The sequence below is a fragment of the Anopheles bellator genome, chromosome 2 (assembly GCF_943735745.2).
Source record: "Anopheles bellator chromosome 2, idAnoBellAS_SP24_06.2, whole genome shotgun sequence".
Taxonomy (NCBI): domain Eukaryota; kingdom Metazoa; phylum Arthropoda; class Insecta; order Diptera; family Culicidae; genus Anopheles; species Anopheles bellator.
The window spans coordinates 17,967,595-17,987,454 of record NC_071286.1 but is presented as its reverse complement, the minus strand read 5'-3'; the positions used below and the strand labels follow the sequence as shown (position 1 = coordinate 17,987,454).

At 48.7% G+C, this 19,860-nt stretch overlaps 2 protein-coding genes across 2 annotated transcripts; both read left to right on the top strand.

Moving 5' to 3' along the window:
* Positions 1-227: 227 nt before the first annotated feature.
* LOC131207121 (uncharacterized) lies at positions 228-7,280 on the top strand. Its single transcript, XM_058199730.1, has 2 exons — positions 228-936; positions 7,153-7,280. The coding sequence occupies exons 1-2, from the start codon at positions 228-230 to the stop codon at positions 7,278-7,280; spliced, it is 837 nt and encodes a 278-aa protein (XP_058055713.1).
* LOC131210627 (myosin regulatory light chain sqh) lies at positions 1,356-3,100 on the top strand. Its single transcript, XM_058203902.1, has 3 exons — positions 1,356-1,526; positions 2,399-2,535; positions 2,917-3,100. Exons 1-3 carry the CDS (start codon positions 1,356-1,358, stop codon positions 3,098-3,100), a joined length of 492 nt encoding a protein of 163 aa, XP_058059885.1.
* Positions 7,281-19,860: the final 12,580 nt, after the last annotated feature.

Sequence of the window (19,860 nt, the reverse complement as noted above, 5' to 3'; positions counted from 1 at the left end):
TGGTCCGGGTTAATTGCAAAACAATGTTTCGGTTTTCGGGCTTATCGCTCGCTTCCTGGAATGTGTCCTTTCGGTCTCCAGGACACGTGCACACGTTCGTCCTCGGCGTAGGTCCCTGTGGATGGTATAAGAGCAAGTGGCCGCACTGGGCGCCCGATTCAGTTTTCGGTTGAAAGTTGAGCAGTGCGGAACGGGACGTTCCGAGTGCAACAAGTTACGAGAGCACAATGCCGCTTTTGGTACTGCTGCTACTGTTCGGTGCTGCCCTGGCCGTACCGAACCCAGCGCAACAGCAACAACAGCAGCCGCAACAGCAAGTGACGCCCAGCCACACGGAGAAGCCGTTCCAGCTGGAGAACCCGGCCTACGATCCATCGCTGTACCAGAAGTTCCTGCCCCAGGATGCGGTCCAGCAGTACGTCCACGCGTACACCGGCCAGCCCAGTCCAGCGACCGTTTACGGGGCCGGTGGTCCAACGTTCGATCCGGCGACAGCCTTTGCGGTCATCCCCACCGGTGGCTTCGAGGGATTCCTGATCCCGGGTCCGCTCGAGAAGGAGCAGCCATCGCTGCTGAGCTCGATGAGGACACTGCTGCCCAGCGCGCGATCACTCGTCACCTTCGTTGGCCGCGTGGCTTCGGTCGTAGTCGGTTCCGTCGGGGTGCTGCTGTTCGGAACGATCCTAACCTCGCTCACGTGCTTCTTCACGCCGTTCTGTACGCTGTCCTTCCGGAACGCCAAGTTTCTCACGGGGGTCTCCGGGACGCCACTGCCCGGTGGAACGGGGGGAGTCCAGGAGCTGGTGGAGGCGGTCGGCGAACAGGTGACGGCGGAGCGTGTCAAGCGAGCGGCCGAGTTCCTGTACACGGCCATCGATAAGTTCCAGCGGCTGAACAACGTCGTCAAGCAGGCCACCGAGCGGAAGGCGAACGTGGGCGCGAGAAGGTGAAGGCCGTCTGGCCGGTCATCGTTTTGGCACAGTTCCAACGGCCAACTACCCACTAAGTCATCGTGTCATTTCATCTGTATCCATCCAATAAATCATACTTCGCCTAAAACCCGTGCGTCAGCTTCCACTTTTTCCAAGCGTCTCCAAGAAACCCGCCAATTAGCTGCTGGGCGACGCTGGTCGATGCAAGGGACTCGATAAGGCCCCGCCTGGTCAAACATCTCCATCTCCTTGGCCGGAGCCGGGATGCCCCAAATACCGGCCAACAGGTGCAGGTGTTCCAATTAGTTTGTCCTGCCGGTTGCGCCGGATTCAAATATCCGACCAGAAACTCTATAAAACCGCCTTCGGTTCGATCTGCTGGGGTCAGAACGGACCAGAGTGTGTGCATAGGTAGTTGTGGTGATGGATTTTCTTAAGGATCTCAACCAACCGAAGGTGTACGAGCTGAAGAAAGCGTTCTGTCTGTTCGACCTCGACGGGGACGGTGTGATCAGCGAACAGGACTTGAGGAACACCTTCCTGACGCTCGGTGTAGACAAGTCCGACTTCGACATCGATCAGATGTTCGACGGGGTACGTATTCGCCACTGACCACCTTTCGAGAACTCTGTTGGGGGAAATGAGTGAAGTTAGGAAAAATACTTACTCTCAAAGTATATAAAATTTTACATCTCCCATTTTACAAATATAAAAATTATTGAGGAATGACAAAAAACATTGCAGTTACTCAGAGTTCTCGTTAATTTTATACTTAGGTCGACCTGTAGTAAAACGGTGAGTTCCATTCACATCCTAAGTCCATTTGTTGTTTACTCACTATAAATTTGCCAGAGCACTGAACACCCTTTCAAAGCTCAAATGAGCAATTAGACGAAAAATGCAGCACATTTTATTATCTTTGTCCTTCATCGGAACGGGAACGTGGCGCTGTCGGTTCGGCACCTCGTCGGTTCTCGCTTTCCCCCAGGAACCGAGTAATGTCGAGATAGTGATCATCGATACTGGCCGTTTCCGTTCCGTTCGCCGGTTACTTTTTCCGGCAGCCCACCACCGTGTTACAGAGCAAATGAGCCAGAATTACTGCCATTATTAGCATAACCCGGCAGAAGTTTCTTCCTGCAGCGGTTGCTTCTGCATCCGAACTTGTTTCGCTTGCCACCACCGGCGTGCCGAGCGCAAAATAAATTCATTTAAATGTTAAGCAGAGTTCCGAAAAAATGTACCAAACTCAGAAGAGCTCCTCAAGTGCTCTTCAGGAGGCGGGTAAAAAGGGGAAAAACTGAAATGGGGCCACCTTCCACCGCCGTGTACACCACTCTCTGTTCGCCTGGCCGTTACACGAACGCCATTAAAATCTGTAAATCGATCCGACAACCGTGGGCCCGGCTAACGAAGTGGACGACAATCAGCTGCTAAGCGACGACTCTTCTCCAACATTTTCGTAGGTAGTGCAGCCACTGAACTTGGACGTGTTCCTGCTGCTAATCCTCCAGCGGGCGAACGGGCTGGCCCCGCAGGACGTTATGCTCAGTGCATTCCGGATGTGGGACAAGGCCAACGTCGGCTACATCGACAAAGAGCGGTAAGTTGCCGTCCGACCGACGGCAAACGGCGGCACCAGATCCCCAATCCGAGGGAATCCGGGTCAGCCAGGACGACGGTGGGGCTCGGGGGCACGAAAGCGTTTGCCAAAAAATTCACGATAGGGTTTAATTAAAAAACTTTCCGTCGGCGGCCCTCGGCATTCCCGGCGATTCGTTGGCCGGCCGGGAAAGGATACGATTTGCGATATTTCAGCTTGTCCCTTTTCTGCGCCCAACTCGCGCGTGTGTTGGTTCGGCCCCTCCGGCCAGCAAGCGTCAGCGAACCCCGTGTGTGGGGGTTTTGGGATGGAGTGGATTCTCGTTTGATGTTTTTAGTTATTGTTTTTCCCGCCCGGACTCGGGACGCCATTTCTGGATAGGTTTATTAACGACATCACAACGTTTGGCGATCGTTTCACGCTGGGAGAGGCTCGGGAAGCGCTCGAGGATGCGGTCATCAGTCGCGGACCGCAGCTGAACGCCGACGGCCAGTTGATGGAGAAGCTCGATTACATGGACTTTGCAGAGAGCATTTCCGGTTTCCAGAAGACGGATCACAAGTGAAGCAGCACGGTTGAATCGCACGCCGGCGTTGGGGACGGATCCTTTCATGATGCTAGTTCAATTTAGTGAATCGTCTCTGTAAGCCAGCCGTATTGATAACGCAATAAAAGTGGAGATGTTGTTGGAAATATTCTCAATAAAATTTCATCACAAAGGTCCATCTAGAGAAATATTGAAGAGTGCCAGATGGAAGAGTGGCAGTTCGTCCTTCCTGATGCGTGCCCCCTTTCTGTCTTCGCCAACACGCCAAAAGGTATGAAATGATTAGGAAATTTTAAAATTTCCTTTCCTTAGAAATTTGCTAACCTAGCTTGAGAGTATAAACTTACTTGACTATACTTTAAATTGTCTCGGTTGATATAAACAAAAAGGTTGGACTGTAAAATGTACAAAAATAAACTCTAAAAATGCAAGAAACCAAAATAAATACGTGGACAAAGAAAATCGACTCCATCCGAAAGCGAGCGAATAAAAGATGTGCATTTTGCCGAGGTTTCTGCTGTTTCCTTCTTGGCCCTTCGGCCCTCGGAAACGCGCTGTCGGAAGCTGCCCGGATGTGTGCGCGGTTCGCGTTTTCTTGGTCACGAATGATAATAAATTGCCCCGAAACAGAAGCCTCGCCACGGCTGACAGCTCCGCTAATAGCTTAAGTGTGGCGATTGTCCAAACGATTTTTTTTGCTACCGTTTAACCTCGTTTTATTTCGAGGGCCATTTTTCGGGCACAAGCTTCTCCCCTCGCAGCGACGTTAAATGATTGATTTAATAGGAGTGTTTCCTCCGGCTGGCTGCATTTGACCCTGAGTCTGTTGGTCCAGACTGACCAAGCTCAGATGCATAATCCATTCCACTGGATGACAGGCTCCAGTATTTATTATTCAATCTCGTCCGAAAGCAAAAGAGATGTCTGCTGACCTGGAAGTTAACGTGCGCCGCGGGGTCATCTGGGGCTCGGCAGCCCATGGACGACGAAGAAGTTCCAAATATGCACTGGCTCTGGGTCCGTTTATAACACAAAAATGCTTTCAGCTTCATCGTTTAACTGGCCCTGTGAAGCGGAGACGGCCCCAGTTTATGAATCCTTGGGTGGCAGCGATCGTATCGTTCTGACTTACTAACTTTTTCCTCTCGGCGGACCCTCGGAGGGGGTCTTGGAGGTAGCACAGTTCATTAATCAACACTGCTCTCTCGCTGCTCCAGGCGATGGCGTTCTGCGCGCCAACACCAAACAAACTAAAACATCGTTCAGGAGTCGTGGACCGCCTGGCGAATATTCTTGCCCGGACTGGAAGTGAAATGTAGTTAATAAGCCCAGAAGTCCATTCATTAAGATGTTTGCCAAAACGCTATCCGAAGGAGGAAGTGAGATGTGGGCCAGATAATGAAATCAGGGTATAAACAACAACTGAAAGTTAAACGATCGTAACCGGAAACTTCTTTTTTCAATCAGTCTAGCCAAAGTTCGTTCGTAGAAGCTTACTATTTCTCTTTGAAAGCGTGTAAACCTTGTTCTGAAACTAGCGTTAAGGGTTAAGGGTAAAATTCTATGCACTGACTCAAGTTGATTGATAATTGTCGATGATTGTAGAAACTAAACGGTGCCACACCCCCGGCACGGAGCTCCAATATCTCTTTAAAATATCTTTAGCTTAAAGCCTTCGTTTGCAGTAAGCCCGTTATCGCCCGATCCTGAAAAACCGGAAAAACTCATCTGTTATTCGCCCGTAGGCTGATCTGCACAGAGAACCAGCCACCAAACCGGGTATTTCCAATGCATAGTCAGACAAAAGTTTTGCCAGAGTTTGCGGTGTGATGGGTTTTCCAACCGCCTTTGGTCCTATGGCTCCATCTGGCCATGGTGACCATGCATACGGACTGGCGAGCGTGAGCGGGCTTTAGCGGAAGCTTTACCGTAAGCCGTGTCATCTCGTTGTCACATAACTCATTACAAAACCCAGCGCCGGAAGAGAAAGCCTGCCCTGTAGCCTGGGGGCTGCCGCAAGGAACTAAGGAAGCGTGATTCCTTTTCTTCTTTCCTAGGCGAAAACCTTGCCCAATACCGGAATGGATCGATTGGGATGTTCCAAAGGGATGCTGTGTGTGTTGCAGGCACCGATTCATCCGTAATTTTAATCAACTTCCCACAATTCGAAAATTGAACTTACGGTTTTCCACATTTAAGTGGTCGAAGTTTATGGTCTGCCTAGTATCCTACAAACTTTCACATATTTTAGATTCTATATATTATTTGTTCAAGGTCATTGTATGTTTTTTACTTTACCGAACATTTGGCTTGTTATTTTTGGTATTTTGGATAAGCAAATACAGTCTATTTCATAATTTTAAGGCTCGTCCAAACGTGGCGATTTGCAATGCAATATCGCTTGAAGTGACAGCTCCGGAGACGTTTTAAATGTCACTGCCGCGGGTGGAAATCTGAAGACTCGGCATGCAATTTGTGAACAAATTTCAAAACAGGGTCAGTTTGTCGGTTGGACATGTTGGAATCAGCCATGGAAGCAACACTGTGTTGGTTTGCCTTACCATTGTGCTTTTCGGTTAAAAAGCGAAAAAAGAACGTGCGAAGAGGTTACAGTGTCGAGGAAATGGCTTTTAAATGGGATCGTATGCCTCCGCCTTTTTATTGCGATCACTATATTTTTTATTTTTTAGTTGCCAAAGACATAGCAGACTTTCGTAAATTTTTATAAATTCAGTTAAACACTTTCGCGAACGTTGACGAAGCGTCCAAAATATAAATAAGAGGGCAAAACAAAACATCAACAAGTCAACCGACAAACTGACCCTGTTTTGAAATTTGTTCACAAATTGCATGCCGAGTCTTCAGATTTCCACCCGCGGCAGTGACATTTAAAACGTCTCCGGAGCTGTCACTTCAAGCGATATTGCATTGCAAATCGCCACGTTTGGACGAGCCTTTAGACTTGGCCCATTTGATGCAACTGTTAATACATTTGAAAAGTGACGATCGTTAAATCGTTAGACTGATCCTACATGAAAGAAACAAAGGGAACACAGCTCACAGAAATGAAACAATACACGATAATGTATTGCAAAATGCTTTTAAACAATTTTACATGTTGAAACATTTTTAACGTCATAGTAATCTTTCCATTAATTCCATTTGTTTACTTTTCAAGTGAGCAACAATGTGACGTTTCAAACTTGACGTTTCATCAGTGGATATCGCATTTGGTAAACAAGCTTAGTGCGTTGTTTACGGCTCTAGTTGCCAGCGGATGTGAATCAAGCGAACTTGAAAAAATCGAAACCTAGTGAACCAATACTGGAACCGAGAAAAGTATGATGATTTCATCTTCCAGTAGAAATGGCCATACGTCGGAAGGGTTTGTCGTTGATGCCAGTGGTAGTAGCGGATGCTCTTTGCGCAGAAACCTCAAGCGCGTAACGCAGGTGCTATCTGGCACGGGCATGACACCGAAAGAACTTTCCGACAACGATGATCTGGCCACCGGGCTTGTTGTTGACACGATGCTCGGCTTCCAGACGCACAAAATGGATCTCAAGTACCGTCCATTAAAGGCGGCGCACCGGGATGAGGTTAAGAACATCATTGAGGAGTTTATTCGGACTCAGCAGTACGACCAGTGCTACCGGAAGCTACTCGCCGGCAACTGGGTGCCACCATCCGTGCTGAGTGGAAACCAGTTGACCCAAAAGCGGCTGGAGGCTCACGTGAGTTTAATCTGAATGTTTGTATGAATGCTCAAATGGTCCTTACAAAGCGGTCACTCGGTGGCCGCGTGCTATGTTAAACATAACTGCAACTGCTGTTTGCTTCTTCCAGGTTTATCGCTATTTGTGTGCATTCAGCCAGAACTCGGGATTTGTGATTGACCACTGCAACCGCTACTCGCTCGAGGGCCGAAAGGGTGCGAAAATCTGCTCCACCCGGCGCTGGAGGATGAACGAACACATAGAGTGTCTGGTCGGGTGCATCGCCAAGCTATCCGAGATCGAGGAAGCAACGTTACTGCACCCGGGTCGCAACGATTTCTCCGTCATGTACAGCTGCCGTCGGAAGTGCGCGCAGCTATGGCTCGGTCCGGCCGCGTACATTAATCACGATTGCCACCCGAATTGCAAGTTTGTGGCAACGGGGCGCGACACTGCGTGCGTCCAAGTGCTGCGCGACATAGCGATCGGCGAGGAGATCACCTGTTTCTACGGAAAGCATTTCTTCGGAGAGCACAACTGTTGTTGCGAGTGTGAAACGTGCGAGCGACGGGGCATGGGAGCGTTTGTGGCACACGCCGAAGGAGTTACCGCTATGCCCCGCAAGGTTGGGGTCACTATCAGTGACCACACAGACAGAGCGCGCTATGTGCTACGCGAAACGAGTAATCGCCTCAATCGCATGAAAAGTGTGGCAGCAAAATGCGAGACTGAAAAGTTTGTTAAAATGTAATAATGTTTCTTGTTTGCTGCTGTAAGAGTATTGGGAAACTATATCTTTTCTTTAAGAGGGTCAACATCAGCCAGAATGTTTAAGTAACTGGATCTGCTTCAACAAAATCAATAATTTAAACAAGAGCTTGCGCAATGTTAAAGGAACGAGATCGTTTCATCCGTTGAGAATGCACAATCGGTCGTCTGCTGGACTGGATTTGAACAGATGTATGATTCTAGCATAAAGTATAGAAAATATCGTCACAAAAATGAATAGAAAGATTGATTGTGATAAATACAGAATTGTTTCAATTCAAATTAAATACTACAAAAACGCCAAAACAAACGTGCAGAAGAGTGCCATTAACAATGTTTCGTGTTTGTCTAGCAAAGAAAACGACCCACAGCGCGTCGCTGCTTGTTGTCTGCCGAGAAAATACTATTGACCCATTTGTGCCGAGCCAAACTGCCGATTCGGTCGCAAAATCGTACTCCCCGAAGATGTTGGTCGGCCGCTGTGTTGTGCTGATTCTTCCTGCAGCAGACCGACCGGTGCCTCGCGGGTGTTTGCGTTGCGCTGTCCTGCAACACGTGCTCGGGCCGCGCGTGTGTGGTGTGCCTTTTGTGCTCATCATGCAAAGCTGGCACACCGTAAACGCCACAGGGGGCCATTATGAGGCAGTTAACAACCTCTGCGAGTGTGTGTTTCTGTTTGCAGCCTCCATTCTAGTGTGGGCCCGTCGGAGAAAAAGTTGAAAAACCAACGCGACGCCTCGTTGAAATCCACCCGTCCGTGGCCGATGTCGCCCACGGTCAAGGAAAACATGGCAAAGCCCAACATCTGCGAAAAGGAATGAAAGCTGACAAAAAATGAAACGAACGGAACGATGCTTAACGATGATCCAGTCGCCGTGCCAACCGGTAGCCGTAGAGCCGGGGACATGGCAACGCACCGATGGTCAGCCCCAAGGTATGCCGACAGCGGCGAACGTCTGGCGTTGCTGCTGCTATTGCTGTGGCCCAGAAAACGTAGACGAGTTGCAGCCACCAAGATATGATCTGGCAAACGAGTTCCTCTACGTGGCCGAAGTGGGAACAGTAAGCAAATCGCATACCGTGCTCGTCCCACCTGGCTACCTCCGACTAGGCGTCTCCATCGTGTTCCGTCGTCGCGTGCTTTCCCTTATTTGCAAGCCAGCAATCAGACGGGTGTAACACGCTTCCTTCCTTCATTTCTGCATTCTTTTTTCCTATTTGCAGGCCGGAAGTGAAAAAAATATCTCAGCAAACGCTGGCGCGTTTCCGTTCCGTCTGGGTGTCTGGGCTTCGGTTGATGTCTGCCTGACCGTGTCGACAACGCAGAAGTAGGTGACGACCGTCATGCATCGGCGCGCGTGCACCGTTTTTAGAGCATTTATCACGCTCTCCGTTCTTCGTTCGATGCACGCGACGGTCCTGGAGGCCTGTTCCGTCCCCAAGATATGGCTGTCCCGACCATGGCTGGCCGTCTTGACTCGATGGTTCGATGGACGGCGAGAGCAAATGCTTATTACCGGAAAGCGGCGCTTTTTTGCAGACACCCTGGCTAGCACTCCGAAGACGGCAATTTGAAAGATTGGCAGGGCTTTGGCCGTCCGTAAAACTCCGCCATTTCCGGCCATCGGCAGGCTGGGGGCTGGCTGGCCGGTCGGGTTGCAGCAAATTACTCCGAATGCCAGCGCCCGGGAACCTTGGAAACCGGAGATGCCGCCAGGAACCGAGAGCCGGCTGGCACAACCGAAATGTGCCACAACGGATGAATGAGTTTTAAATTTACTTCCTCCGGTTATTACCAATACAAAGGCTGTCCGCACCGAGACCGGATGTCTTTCGGCTTCCTTCGACAGCGCGCCGGGCCTCGGGTTTTGGCACGACAGGCCGCAGGCCGCAGGCCAGTAAACCACCGAGCACCGAGCGCGCACACGCAATCCATCTTGCCATGAAGTGAGCGCAACGAAAAAGGAGCACGAAAATCGAGAAATATTTGATGGAACCTAACCGCCTAACCGAATACCGTGAACCCGTGTAGGCTGTAAAAGTTCCAGTTGTGCATTCTGGTGGAAAGCCAAATAAAATAACAGTTTTCTTTGCCTCGCACTCGAATCTCGCGCGGAAAACTGGAATCCGCGGCAAAGAAAAGCGTAACATAACACGAGCGGGCGAAACCAAACAAAGCCCTCGGAAAGTATTGCGGAAAATCGCGAAGAAAACGAACGACCCGCCAGCGTCGTTGGGGAGTTCTAGGCTGCGCTGCAATTCCGACCTCCGTTCGACATGTGTTTTTGGTAAACAGAAGAGAGAGAGCGAATAAAACCGGTGCACACATAAATTCGAGCCGACCGTCACCGGGGCTGGTAAAAATGATGAAGTTAGCAACTGTGAGAGCACTCCAAACAGCGAAAGTGGTTGTAAAGTTTACGCCTTTATTGCTCATACGGGCTGACACAATGGAAAGGCGCGGCAAAACGACGCGGATCCGCGGTTCGGTTCGAACTTTGTCTGCCGCGGCGCTTGACGACGCCGTTCGTCATCAGTTTGAATGCCCTTCACCGAGGGGGCTGGCGTTGCGTGGAAAACTGTCTCCTCGACCTGGTTCCCTCTCGTAGCTGACTCGTGATTAACTACTAATTTACTTGCGGAAAAGTTGCAGACTGCTGGCGCAAACTAACTGATGTCGGTTTGAAGCGTCGCATCCCCGGAACTCTGGTTGCTCCTGGTTTTAATTAGATTCGGAAAGATAGTTTTGCCCCAAAGTCAATGCCAGCGTCGAGAAAGGGGTACAAAAACCGTTCTCAAACGAACAGAACTATCGTTGAAACGTTTTGTGACGAATTTTGCGTATTCGCATGGCCTCGAAAGCGTCATCGTTGCACCGAGTTCGTCATGTGGAAGAGGCATACGTTCGAATCACGACGAAGCATAAGCTTGAACGAAATGTTACAGTTGATGGCTCTGGTCGCGGTATATTGGTTTGAGGTGCTTTTTTGATAAACAAGTTACGTCTTAGACGGTAGGGTTTGTTCCCGGAAGTTGATGAGTTGGCAAGTACAAATAAGCTTTTGGGGTCCGTGGATCCGAAGGCAAATCTTAGTTGAATATGTTATTTTGATGAGACAACGCTCAGTGCCGCACTCAGAGGCTCCTGGGAATATGGCCGTCATTCAAGTTTGATATTAAACCATTCGATTGCTTAGTGGTGCGCGAAATGAAGGCCCTGCCAGGGCCAGGACTCCATCCCATTATAGTACTCCAAGCGTCATACAAATCTTACCCCGTACCCGGAGACAAATGCATCCGGACTATAGTTTTATTGCCAGGTGGCAATCAAGTAATTCAATCAAGCATTGAAAAAGTGTTTGTCGCTATCAATCATATCAGTGCTCGATCACCCACACGATGTATCCATTTTAACGTTGTAAAGTATTCGCTGTATACAAAACCAAACCTTGTGAAATGGTAATGTGTGTTGGTTTCATCAAAAGTAAAAGACATTCAAGCTCACTTTGAAAGAATTAATCTCAGGCCTGATATTCGTATCGCAACCCAAAGATTCTGTATAACTTCCTGTGCAGCGCTACACTACGCTTGGCTCAGCGGAATATAGGAATAAGCTAAATTTCTCTTGTTTACTGATATACATCCTTCAATAAATATGGCGTGTTTTAAAGAATCGCTAATTCTAGGAAAATGGAAAACGAAACGTTTAGTGTTTTTTTAATTTTATTTGACGGCTCCACAAATAGATAAATAACTGACTTATCGGCACCGCTGAAAATGTGATTACGTGAAATGTTAGATGCGTTTTATTTTTCGCCCAACAACCTTAACCCTTTCAACGTTTACTCTTCATCCTAACCGTACCCGAAAGGCCAACCGTGGCCCGGGGCAGTCGGGTGTTTGGTTTTATCCTTCGCTCACGCTTCTAACGCTCCGGTTCGTCCTCGACCCAGACCGACCGACCGACCCGATTCCGATTAAATAAATGAAACAGTGTCGAAACCGTGTTTGTGGTCCCGGTGCAAGCGTAATTTGAAAAATCCAGTACACACTCCCCGTCCGCTGGGAGTTGGCGGCTTCGCGCCAACTTCAAACCATCGCCAGGACATTCGCACGCCGAACCGAAACGGGGCGAACCAGCTGTGCAGTGAATCAAACCTCGGCGTGCGGCTTCGAAGGAGTTGTTTCGAAACGACCAGGAACTCCCCAGCGTGACTCCAGTGCTTTCCCCGTAAACGCACACAAGCGGAGCACTGGGCCGAATCGGATACGGGATTGTGCCAGCATACATGCGCACGAACCGAAAGGACTTCGCCCGGCTCCGAAGTCTTTGTTGCTGGATGCTGGAATCTGCCACCAGCCCAGCCCGTCAGTCGCATTCGTGGCCGACATCGGACTGGTCGCTGGGAGTTTGTCTCGCCGAGCTCTGCGTCCTTGAGCAGAACGAACATTACGCGACGTACCGGAAGTGGACTTCCGCCGGGTTGGTGTTCCGGTGTGCCGGGTGCTAAGTACGATCGCGGGTGCTGTGACGCGCTTATCTGTTTATGGAATTGGCGCGTGCATCCAGCCACATAACGCATTCCGGTGGACGTACCGTGCACAATGCGTTGATTAAATTTACTTCGTGATTCGCGCAATCCCGCATCCATCATACGAAGGACCCCAGCGGGCCACCAGGAGCAACATGTGCGAGCGGCAACATAGCGGGAAGATTAAACACGTGCACGGCGTAGGACGGCAGCGACATGTTTAATTAGCGTGAAGCAACGTTATGATTGATGAATAAGCCGAACGATTCGTTCTGCATCGAATCCGGTGTTTGTGGAGTGCAGTTAATAATGGTGTTTTATGTGATTACAGTATTTCAGTTTGAATAGCGCCAGCTAACGGTCCGACCGCTTTCGTGGCTCGCAGGGAAACAGTGTACAATTAACAAGCGGTTAAATATGTAATTTTGATTTCATTATTGCAAAAGGACTGCTGTTTCACGTTTTTGTCATCAGGGACCGCTTAAACAAACGGAAACAAAGACTATTAGCAGTGACCCGTTCATCACAACATCCCCCTTGCGGCGGGTTACGGCGGGTTCCAATTGTTTCAAAATATTTATCGAACAGTTCAGTGAACATTAACGAAACATTTGCCAACGCTCGCCTTTTTCCCGCTTGCCGTCGTCTTGCACAGTTCTCAACCCACGCATGGGTTCGTGTTTTCTTTCACTTGTGAAGCACCCGTTCTATTCACGGAGCATCGTAGAAAATCCCTTCTCGGAATTCAAGATCCGCCGAAAGGTTTATGGTGAACGTTGAATGGGCAAAGTGGTACGCGTATCGATGAAAGAGACTGGGGACCCGAATCGAATGAGCACGATTCGTTTCGTTTTGTGCTGTGTGCCGGCTGAAAAGGATTTAAGGCTACACTTCACACATCCGGGCCGATTGGTTTGTCAAAACAGTAATTCCGGTTAATTTTTCAGACAGACACGCACACTCGGAACAGCGATGAAAGAAAGACTCCGATCAGTGGGTACCCAGTAACAGACTCAAACACAGGCTCAGAAGCTAGCACTCCCAGGAGGAGACCAGTGTTTGGGAACAACGACCGTTTGGTACGATGGCGCCCCTTGGTACTTGCTGTCTCACGATTGCACTAATATCGTAATTTGGCTCTGCGCCGGAGAACGTAATCTTAGACCTAGCCAACAACAGCGGCACCCTTCACGGTGTCTCCGATAATGGAACACCCTCATCAATTAGTAAATGCGACAAATTTCGTGCTGTGCTTGCTGGTGCTACTGTGGCCGCTGCAGACAACCTCCGCGGGTGCCATCATTTTGAGCGGCAATACCCCGATCGGCACGGGACCACCGGTGGCCGGCCCGGTCACCGGAGGAGCGTCGATTATCAGCAACAATCGCGATAAGTCCTACTTGAAAGGTACGTCTGGCTTCTGCAGCTAGCGGAGGCGCTTTATAGGGCATCCGCGTGGCTTAATGCCTCCTGACAGTATGCGCTGCGTCTGGGGTCTGGGGTCTGGAACTGGAACACCTAACTGTTGGCTGGGCTGCTCACGCAAGTGGGTGTCACTTGGGGTCGACACCCGCACTCGAGTTCCCGACCGCCGATGTTTTATGACTTCAGCCCGACTGCGTCGTCATAAATTGGCGAAAGTTTTCATCGCATACGTCGGAATGAGCGCATGGTGAGCCTTTATCTCCAGAGTACGCATCAATTCCCTGGTCTAGTGTATGGGGATATGCATTTTTTGTGATTTGACTGAAACTAGTTTGAAGCGGGAGTGACGTTTTGCAGATAGTTAAACTGTGGCCCTTGGCGGCTCAACCATATTAAACGCTGGTCCTGGCCTTTGAATAAGCTTTGAAACACGTCAGGAAACTGGTTAGAAAGTTGTAGATAGTTTGCCAGTACAGCAAACCAGATTTAAATGGTACAATCTATTGGGACAGAGTTTACTGATGATGAAATTTTATAGAGTTTGTTGAGTTTGAATAACAATAATAGTAATATTATAAATCGTAATAATAGTAATTTGAATAGTGAAGAACTAAGTTAAAATTGGCATATCTGTTTAAAAGCTTTGCAAAATTGTTTAAGCATTGTATTTTCAAGTTGCTCTATCTGAAAAAGTCCAAACATTAAATTAATTTATTTATAAACATCGATTGAAATTTAAACCACTCCAATAAGGTAGTGACACTGACTAATTTACAATGTGAACAATGCGACAATTAGTAAAAGTGAACCTCAGCACCTTTGGCCAGATTTTCCAAAATTATGCAAATCAACATTACACTTTGATTGCCACGACGAACGCAACATGTGGTCCTAATGCCGGCCATAACGATGGCAATGGAGGAGCCGTTACGCTTACACTAATGTTTGGTCAAACACATAATGTGCGAGGAACAACATGTGCAGCACCCATCCAGCTAGTGGCCACACCTCCATCCAATTTGACTGCCACTGCCACATGCTCCAGCTCCTAGTTTCTTCGCCACAACAGCAACTACTACTTCAAACGAAGAAGGGTGGCGTCATTGTGGCGAGTGGTCCCGGAACCAGGAAGAACGCCTCTTGCGTTTAATTTATTTTATCGCACTTAATTATCTTGCCGGCGTGCAATTTTATAATCAAATAGAACCACCCCAAAACCTTGCGGCACTGTAAAGGAACGCAACCACTCCGACGCGGCCGACAACCGGCGTGGAAGCGTCGGCAACCCTTCAGCGTCGCTTACCCTTCAGCCTCGGGATGTCCATAATTGTTCGGCGCGGTCTGGATTCCGGAAAATGGTTGGAGATCGAGCAAAAGTTTGTCATGCCGAGAGCATCCGCGGTCCGGGCCGCCGGCGAGGTATCGAAAGATTGGACCCGCTTCGAGGGGTCGAAAACTTTTGCCATTTCCGTTTCCGGTCGTTGGCCGGCGAGACTTTTTCCCACACGTGGTACGCACGGTTGTGCCGAAAGGGGTTTGTAGGGCACTGAAATGCCGTAAAGTGAACACCTGTCATCTGGCAAACAGGAAAATGGACTGGAATGGACTTCGGAAAGAACGAGCTACCACGAACAATGTAAAGCTCCACATGCCGGCTCAAAATATGAAATATTATGTACCGGAAGATAAAAGAACTCTAAATGATCACATGATAAATATCGGTTTTATTTGTTACCGTCGTATTAACCAATTTGGATTTGAAAGCCATTTGTAGCAGTTAAGAAGTTTATAGTAGTTTGCATTTCAAGATCTTCAGATGAATTGCTGGGGCGGACTGGAGTCCATTTTCCTCGTTCTAATTACATTAACAAAATTTTAGTTTTAAAGTCAGAGTCTTGAATAAATTATGGCCCACGTGAACGGAATGGCCCTTTTCTACGCAAATCACAATACGAAATGTTGATTTTTGAAGTGCAGATTTTTCCAAAAGAAACGCAATTTTCGTTCGCAATATTTTCAATTCATTAAGACGTGCAAATAAACATTACACGGATAGCGGAATATTGAATTTTCAATCAGTGCCCAAACTGGCATCAAGGGCCAATAATTTTATGCGCATTCAGAATTGAGATTCATGGGGCTGCACTTTGCTGTTCGGCAGATTGATTTTCAATCTCAGCTCTCGTAAATCTCTTCATCAGCTACGGCTGGTCAGCTGGTCCTTCCGTCGCTTGTTACGGCAATTTTAAAACGGATTTGCGGCCGACACCGGTGATGCCGAAGGTAGTACGTCGTTATGGTGGTAATATTCGACGAAGAGCATCAAACAAAGGATCCTCGACGAAGAAAAAGTTTCTCATTCAAACGGATTAATTGGAACCTGGCACCGAAGGCCTTTCGAAGTGCAGTCGTTCTGTCTCAAAGCGGTAACTACCCACATTCAATCCTAATTAATCATTCCACCGTCTGTGTTCGATACAGCGTCTCGCTGGCTCGATGCATCAAAAGACCTCGCCTGGAATTGCGATACATTCCTCGAAACAGCATTCAATGCATAACGGTTGGGTAATCACGAGCTGGGCAAAGCGTATCCTTAACATTGCAGAACGACCGCTTGTCTTTATCTTGCAACATTGTTGGAATGTCGGATTGTTCCTTCCGCGCGTGCTAGGTCCGATCTTTGCCGTCTGCAGAGCCGTCGAAACCATTAGCAGAGTTGTTAAACGATTTCGAATTGATTCTGGCGATACAACCTAATCATGGGCACTTACGAGAGCACGAACATCACCCTCGGCGATCGGATCGCTGGCTGGCGATTCTCGAATGGTCTTGGTCCTAGGGCGCACAGGATCCCCCCCTAGGCCAATGATTACTGTTTCCGTCGTCGACCACTCCGCTCCGTCGATGGGACAGTCGGGCCCCAAAAGCACCGAAGGAATCCGGCGGAGAACTAATTGATTGGCCGATTGAACTTTTTGCTGTTCGTCCTTTTTCGGTTCGCTATCATTTATCCCCGCCGGCCATCCCAGTGTAGGGACCGTGATGGACCTTTTTCCGGGCCCAACCCGAAGACGAGGCCTAGAATGGCTTCCGGCGAGACTTGGCGAGCAAATTGGTTCATTCCGAAAATGGTTCGATTCCCTCGTTTGTCACGGCTCTAGATCGAAGGGTCCACCCGGACGGAGTTAAGAAAACATAAATACGTATGCCTCGTAGCGAACTTCCGGAGCGCCTAACCGGGTTGGCCCAGTGGAAATACATAATTACATTTTCATTAACTGGCACATCGATTAGATCGCACTGTTACTGTTTTTGCCTCGTTCGGTCGGCCAGTTTAATGGTGCCCACTTTTTCCCGGTTTTGGTGAGAAGTAATAGATAATAGCCGAGCTCTAATGAATACTTAGCAGCGATTGCCACTTGGTGATTCGTTTCGAACATGGCCCGAGCGGCACCATTAATTAAAGACGGCGCCAGCAATGGCACTAACTCTCGCAATCGGTCCTCTTATCTAAGATAGCATTCGGGGTTCCTCGATGACTAGGCAGTTTGGCCGAGGTTGTGTGATGTAATCTAGTCCTATAACCCGAACCGTACGATGCACTGTAACTTATTTATGACTATTCGGTGAATGTATTTATGGTTCTCCTTCGTGATCTAACCCGTCGTTGACCACAGGGTGCTTCGCCACACACCAAATTCTGATTGTGATGTAGAAGTAGCAAGGACACACATGGACTTTGAGGACTGTTATAAGAAAATGCGTCTTTCAAAAAGATGACAAATGTAATGAATAAATTAACGAGGTAAATAGCTATCCTAAGGTTCTTATAAAATCACAATCATGCTGTTCGTCAGGTAAACGAGTCAAGAGTGAAACAGAAACAGAGGTAAACGAGTCAAGAGTGCGCCTTAGCACAGCCCAAGACCTCCGTCCGCCTTGTTTTACAATTCTTTTTCATGCCGGCAATGTAGGGAAATTAGTGAGGCTTCGCCACTCTTTCTTGTCCACTTTGTTCTCCCTCGCACTGTGTTGTTGCTCCTGGCCGAATGTAAAGCGGAGGGCAATTTAACCCTTAATTACACCATTCACACGATCCTCGGGATTTGCATTTGCGGAAGAAACTAAATTATGGCATCGCTTCATTCAGTCGCACTGGCAAAAAGGAAGAGGGCAATTCTGGGAACGCCTGTTTTATCTTGCCTTGGTCCTTCCTTTTATGCGACCACGCGAAATGGCGCCATTTGTTGCATGCTTAAAGCTCTCGACGACGGCGACGGCGACGACGACGACGACTGGGAAACTATTCTGGCGCGAGAATCCAATTACCGGCAGTTGTAATGTCGTCGGAATGCAATCCAATAAAATCATCTCCTGCAATCATCGTCTAGCCGTTTACGGTGGACGCTTTCATCGCGCCTAACGCCTCGGGGGCGCGCGCTGCGCTATCAAATATCCGTTTCCGGTACCGCTTTGCCGGAGCTATTACCGGTGCGCTGTGGCACCTACTCTGGTGGCCACAGACCAACAGCCCGAGGAGCCACAATGGCCTGCGGCTGACACCGTAGCCACCCGATAATGGCTCGTTGTCGGACCCACTGATACGGTGGAAGGTGTTAAATGGGTAAATGGTTCAGGTGCCGTGAAGTTGCACCAGATGAGTGAACCAAGTGTCCGGAAATTTATGTTGCGAACGCGATCCAATACGTGCCCCGGGGCGTTCAGCGCGATGTTGAACAATAATTTTCTCTTTTCACGAAACAATGAGCACCTTAATTTGTAAAACAAAATGGTTTGTTCTTAGAAAAGAATGAGAAAAAAGCACGCCAGATGCTGCAGCGAACTAGTCACTTACTAAAGCTTTTCGATCAAGACTTGGCCCGATAGCAGCTGGATTCGGTGTCGTGTACGATCGCATGTTTTGCGCCACAGAACCAATGGCACACCGTTCCGAATTCCGGTGTTACAAACAAAAGTCTCAACACTAAGCTCCGGAGCGTGCACTCTAGTCTATTGCACCGTCAGACAGAATAACTAAGCTTCCTATGCATATTGTATTTATACATATTCGTTGAGTCAGCTGCTGGAAAGGATTATCGAGCTGAAATGTACAGTCTTTACTCCGCCCAGCACCGTCGAGACTTCCCTCTGACACGCCATCGATCAACGATCTACGTGGCGCGTGGGAAAAAGAAACGAAACTCAGCAAACAAATGAAGGACCGTTCCGTTCCATTCCATTCCGTCACGTCGTCTCGTAGGGCGTACCCAGCCATACGTTGACGTTATGAATATTTGATGCCGCAAAGTGCTTTTCGTTTCGATAACGCACACTTCGGACCCCTCGGATATGAGCACATTCAGGCACACAAGCCGGCGGTCCATTTTCCCGGAAACCCATGATTTCGTAACGGGCAACCGTGTGCCCGTGTGTGATTGAATTTTACGTTTCATAACTTTAACTTTCAAAGCCTCAGCTCCAGTTCCTCCCACCAGCCACCTGTTGCATCATCCGAGCCATCGGAGGAACACGTGGTTCCGTCTCTAATTCCGCGGACGCTTTGCTACCGAAGCGAACCGCGGCATTCTTCGCGATACGCGCAAAGTAATTGCTGCAACTCGCTCGGGGCCCACAAGTGCTTCCCGGGACTTCGCAGCGTGGGACATTCCCGTTAATGATGCCAAGGATTCGTGGCCAAGATCGACGAACTGACTGTGCTAACGACGTTCGCGAGCGTGTTTCACCGTTGTTGGCACCAGTCCCGAAATGGCACAGCGAACGGAGTCGTTGGGAGCATAATGGGCGCACGTTAAAGTGAATTCGTTTCGGACGGTTCGAATGTTCGCCGGCCATTAGGAAAGATTGTCTCTGTGTCTCTGTGTCGCCGAACGACACAGCATTTTCCGGCACGATCGGTAACATCCGGGTTTGCTCCTTCGGCGCGCTCCTTCCAAATTAAATCCAATTACGGCCATCGTAAGATGTAAGATGTATAAAAATAAAAGCCTTTTTTTTCTTCTAGTTCTTCTCAATTCATGCGGGAAAAGTATAAACAATTAAAATTCCTATTACAGATCTGAATTGCACGGGTCCGCATCGCTTTTGAAGTAGTTACACGACTCAATTAAATATTAAACGACTTAAAAATGATGGAAGTCGATGTGGTAGTCGTAGGCCATTAGGTTGCGATCGAAACTTGAGGTCGCACATGGTCCCTCGTTGCTGGTCGGCTACCTCGTTCAGTTCTCGAGGAACTCGAGAGCCATTAAACGCAATTCGGTTGGCCGGCTTCGGGAAACTCCATCCACCAGAAGAAGCAGAAACTCTCCGGAACCCG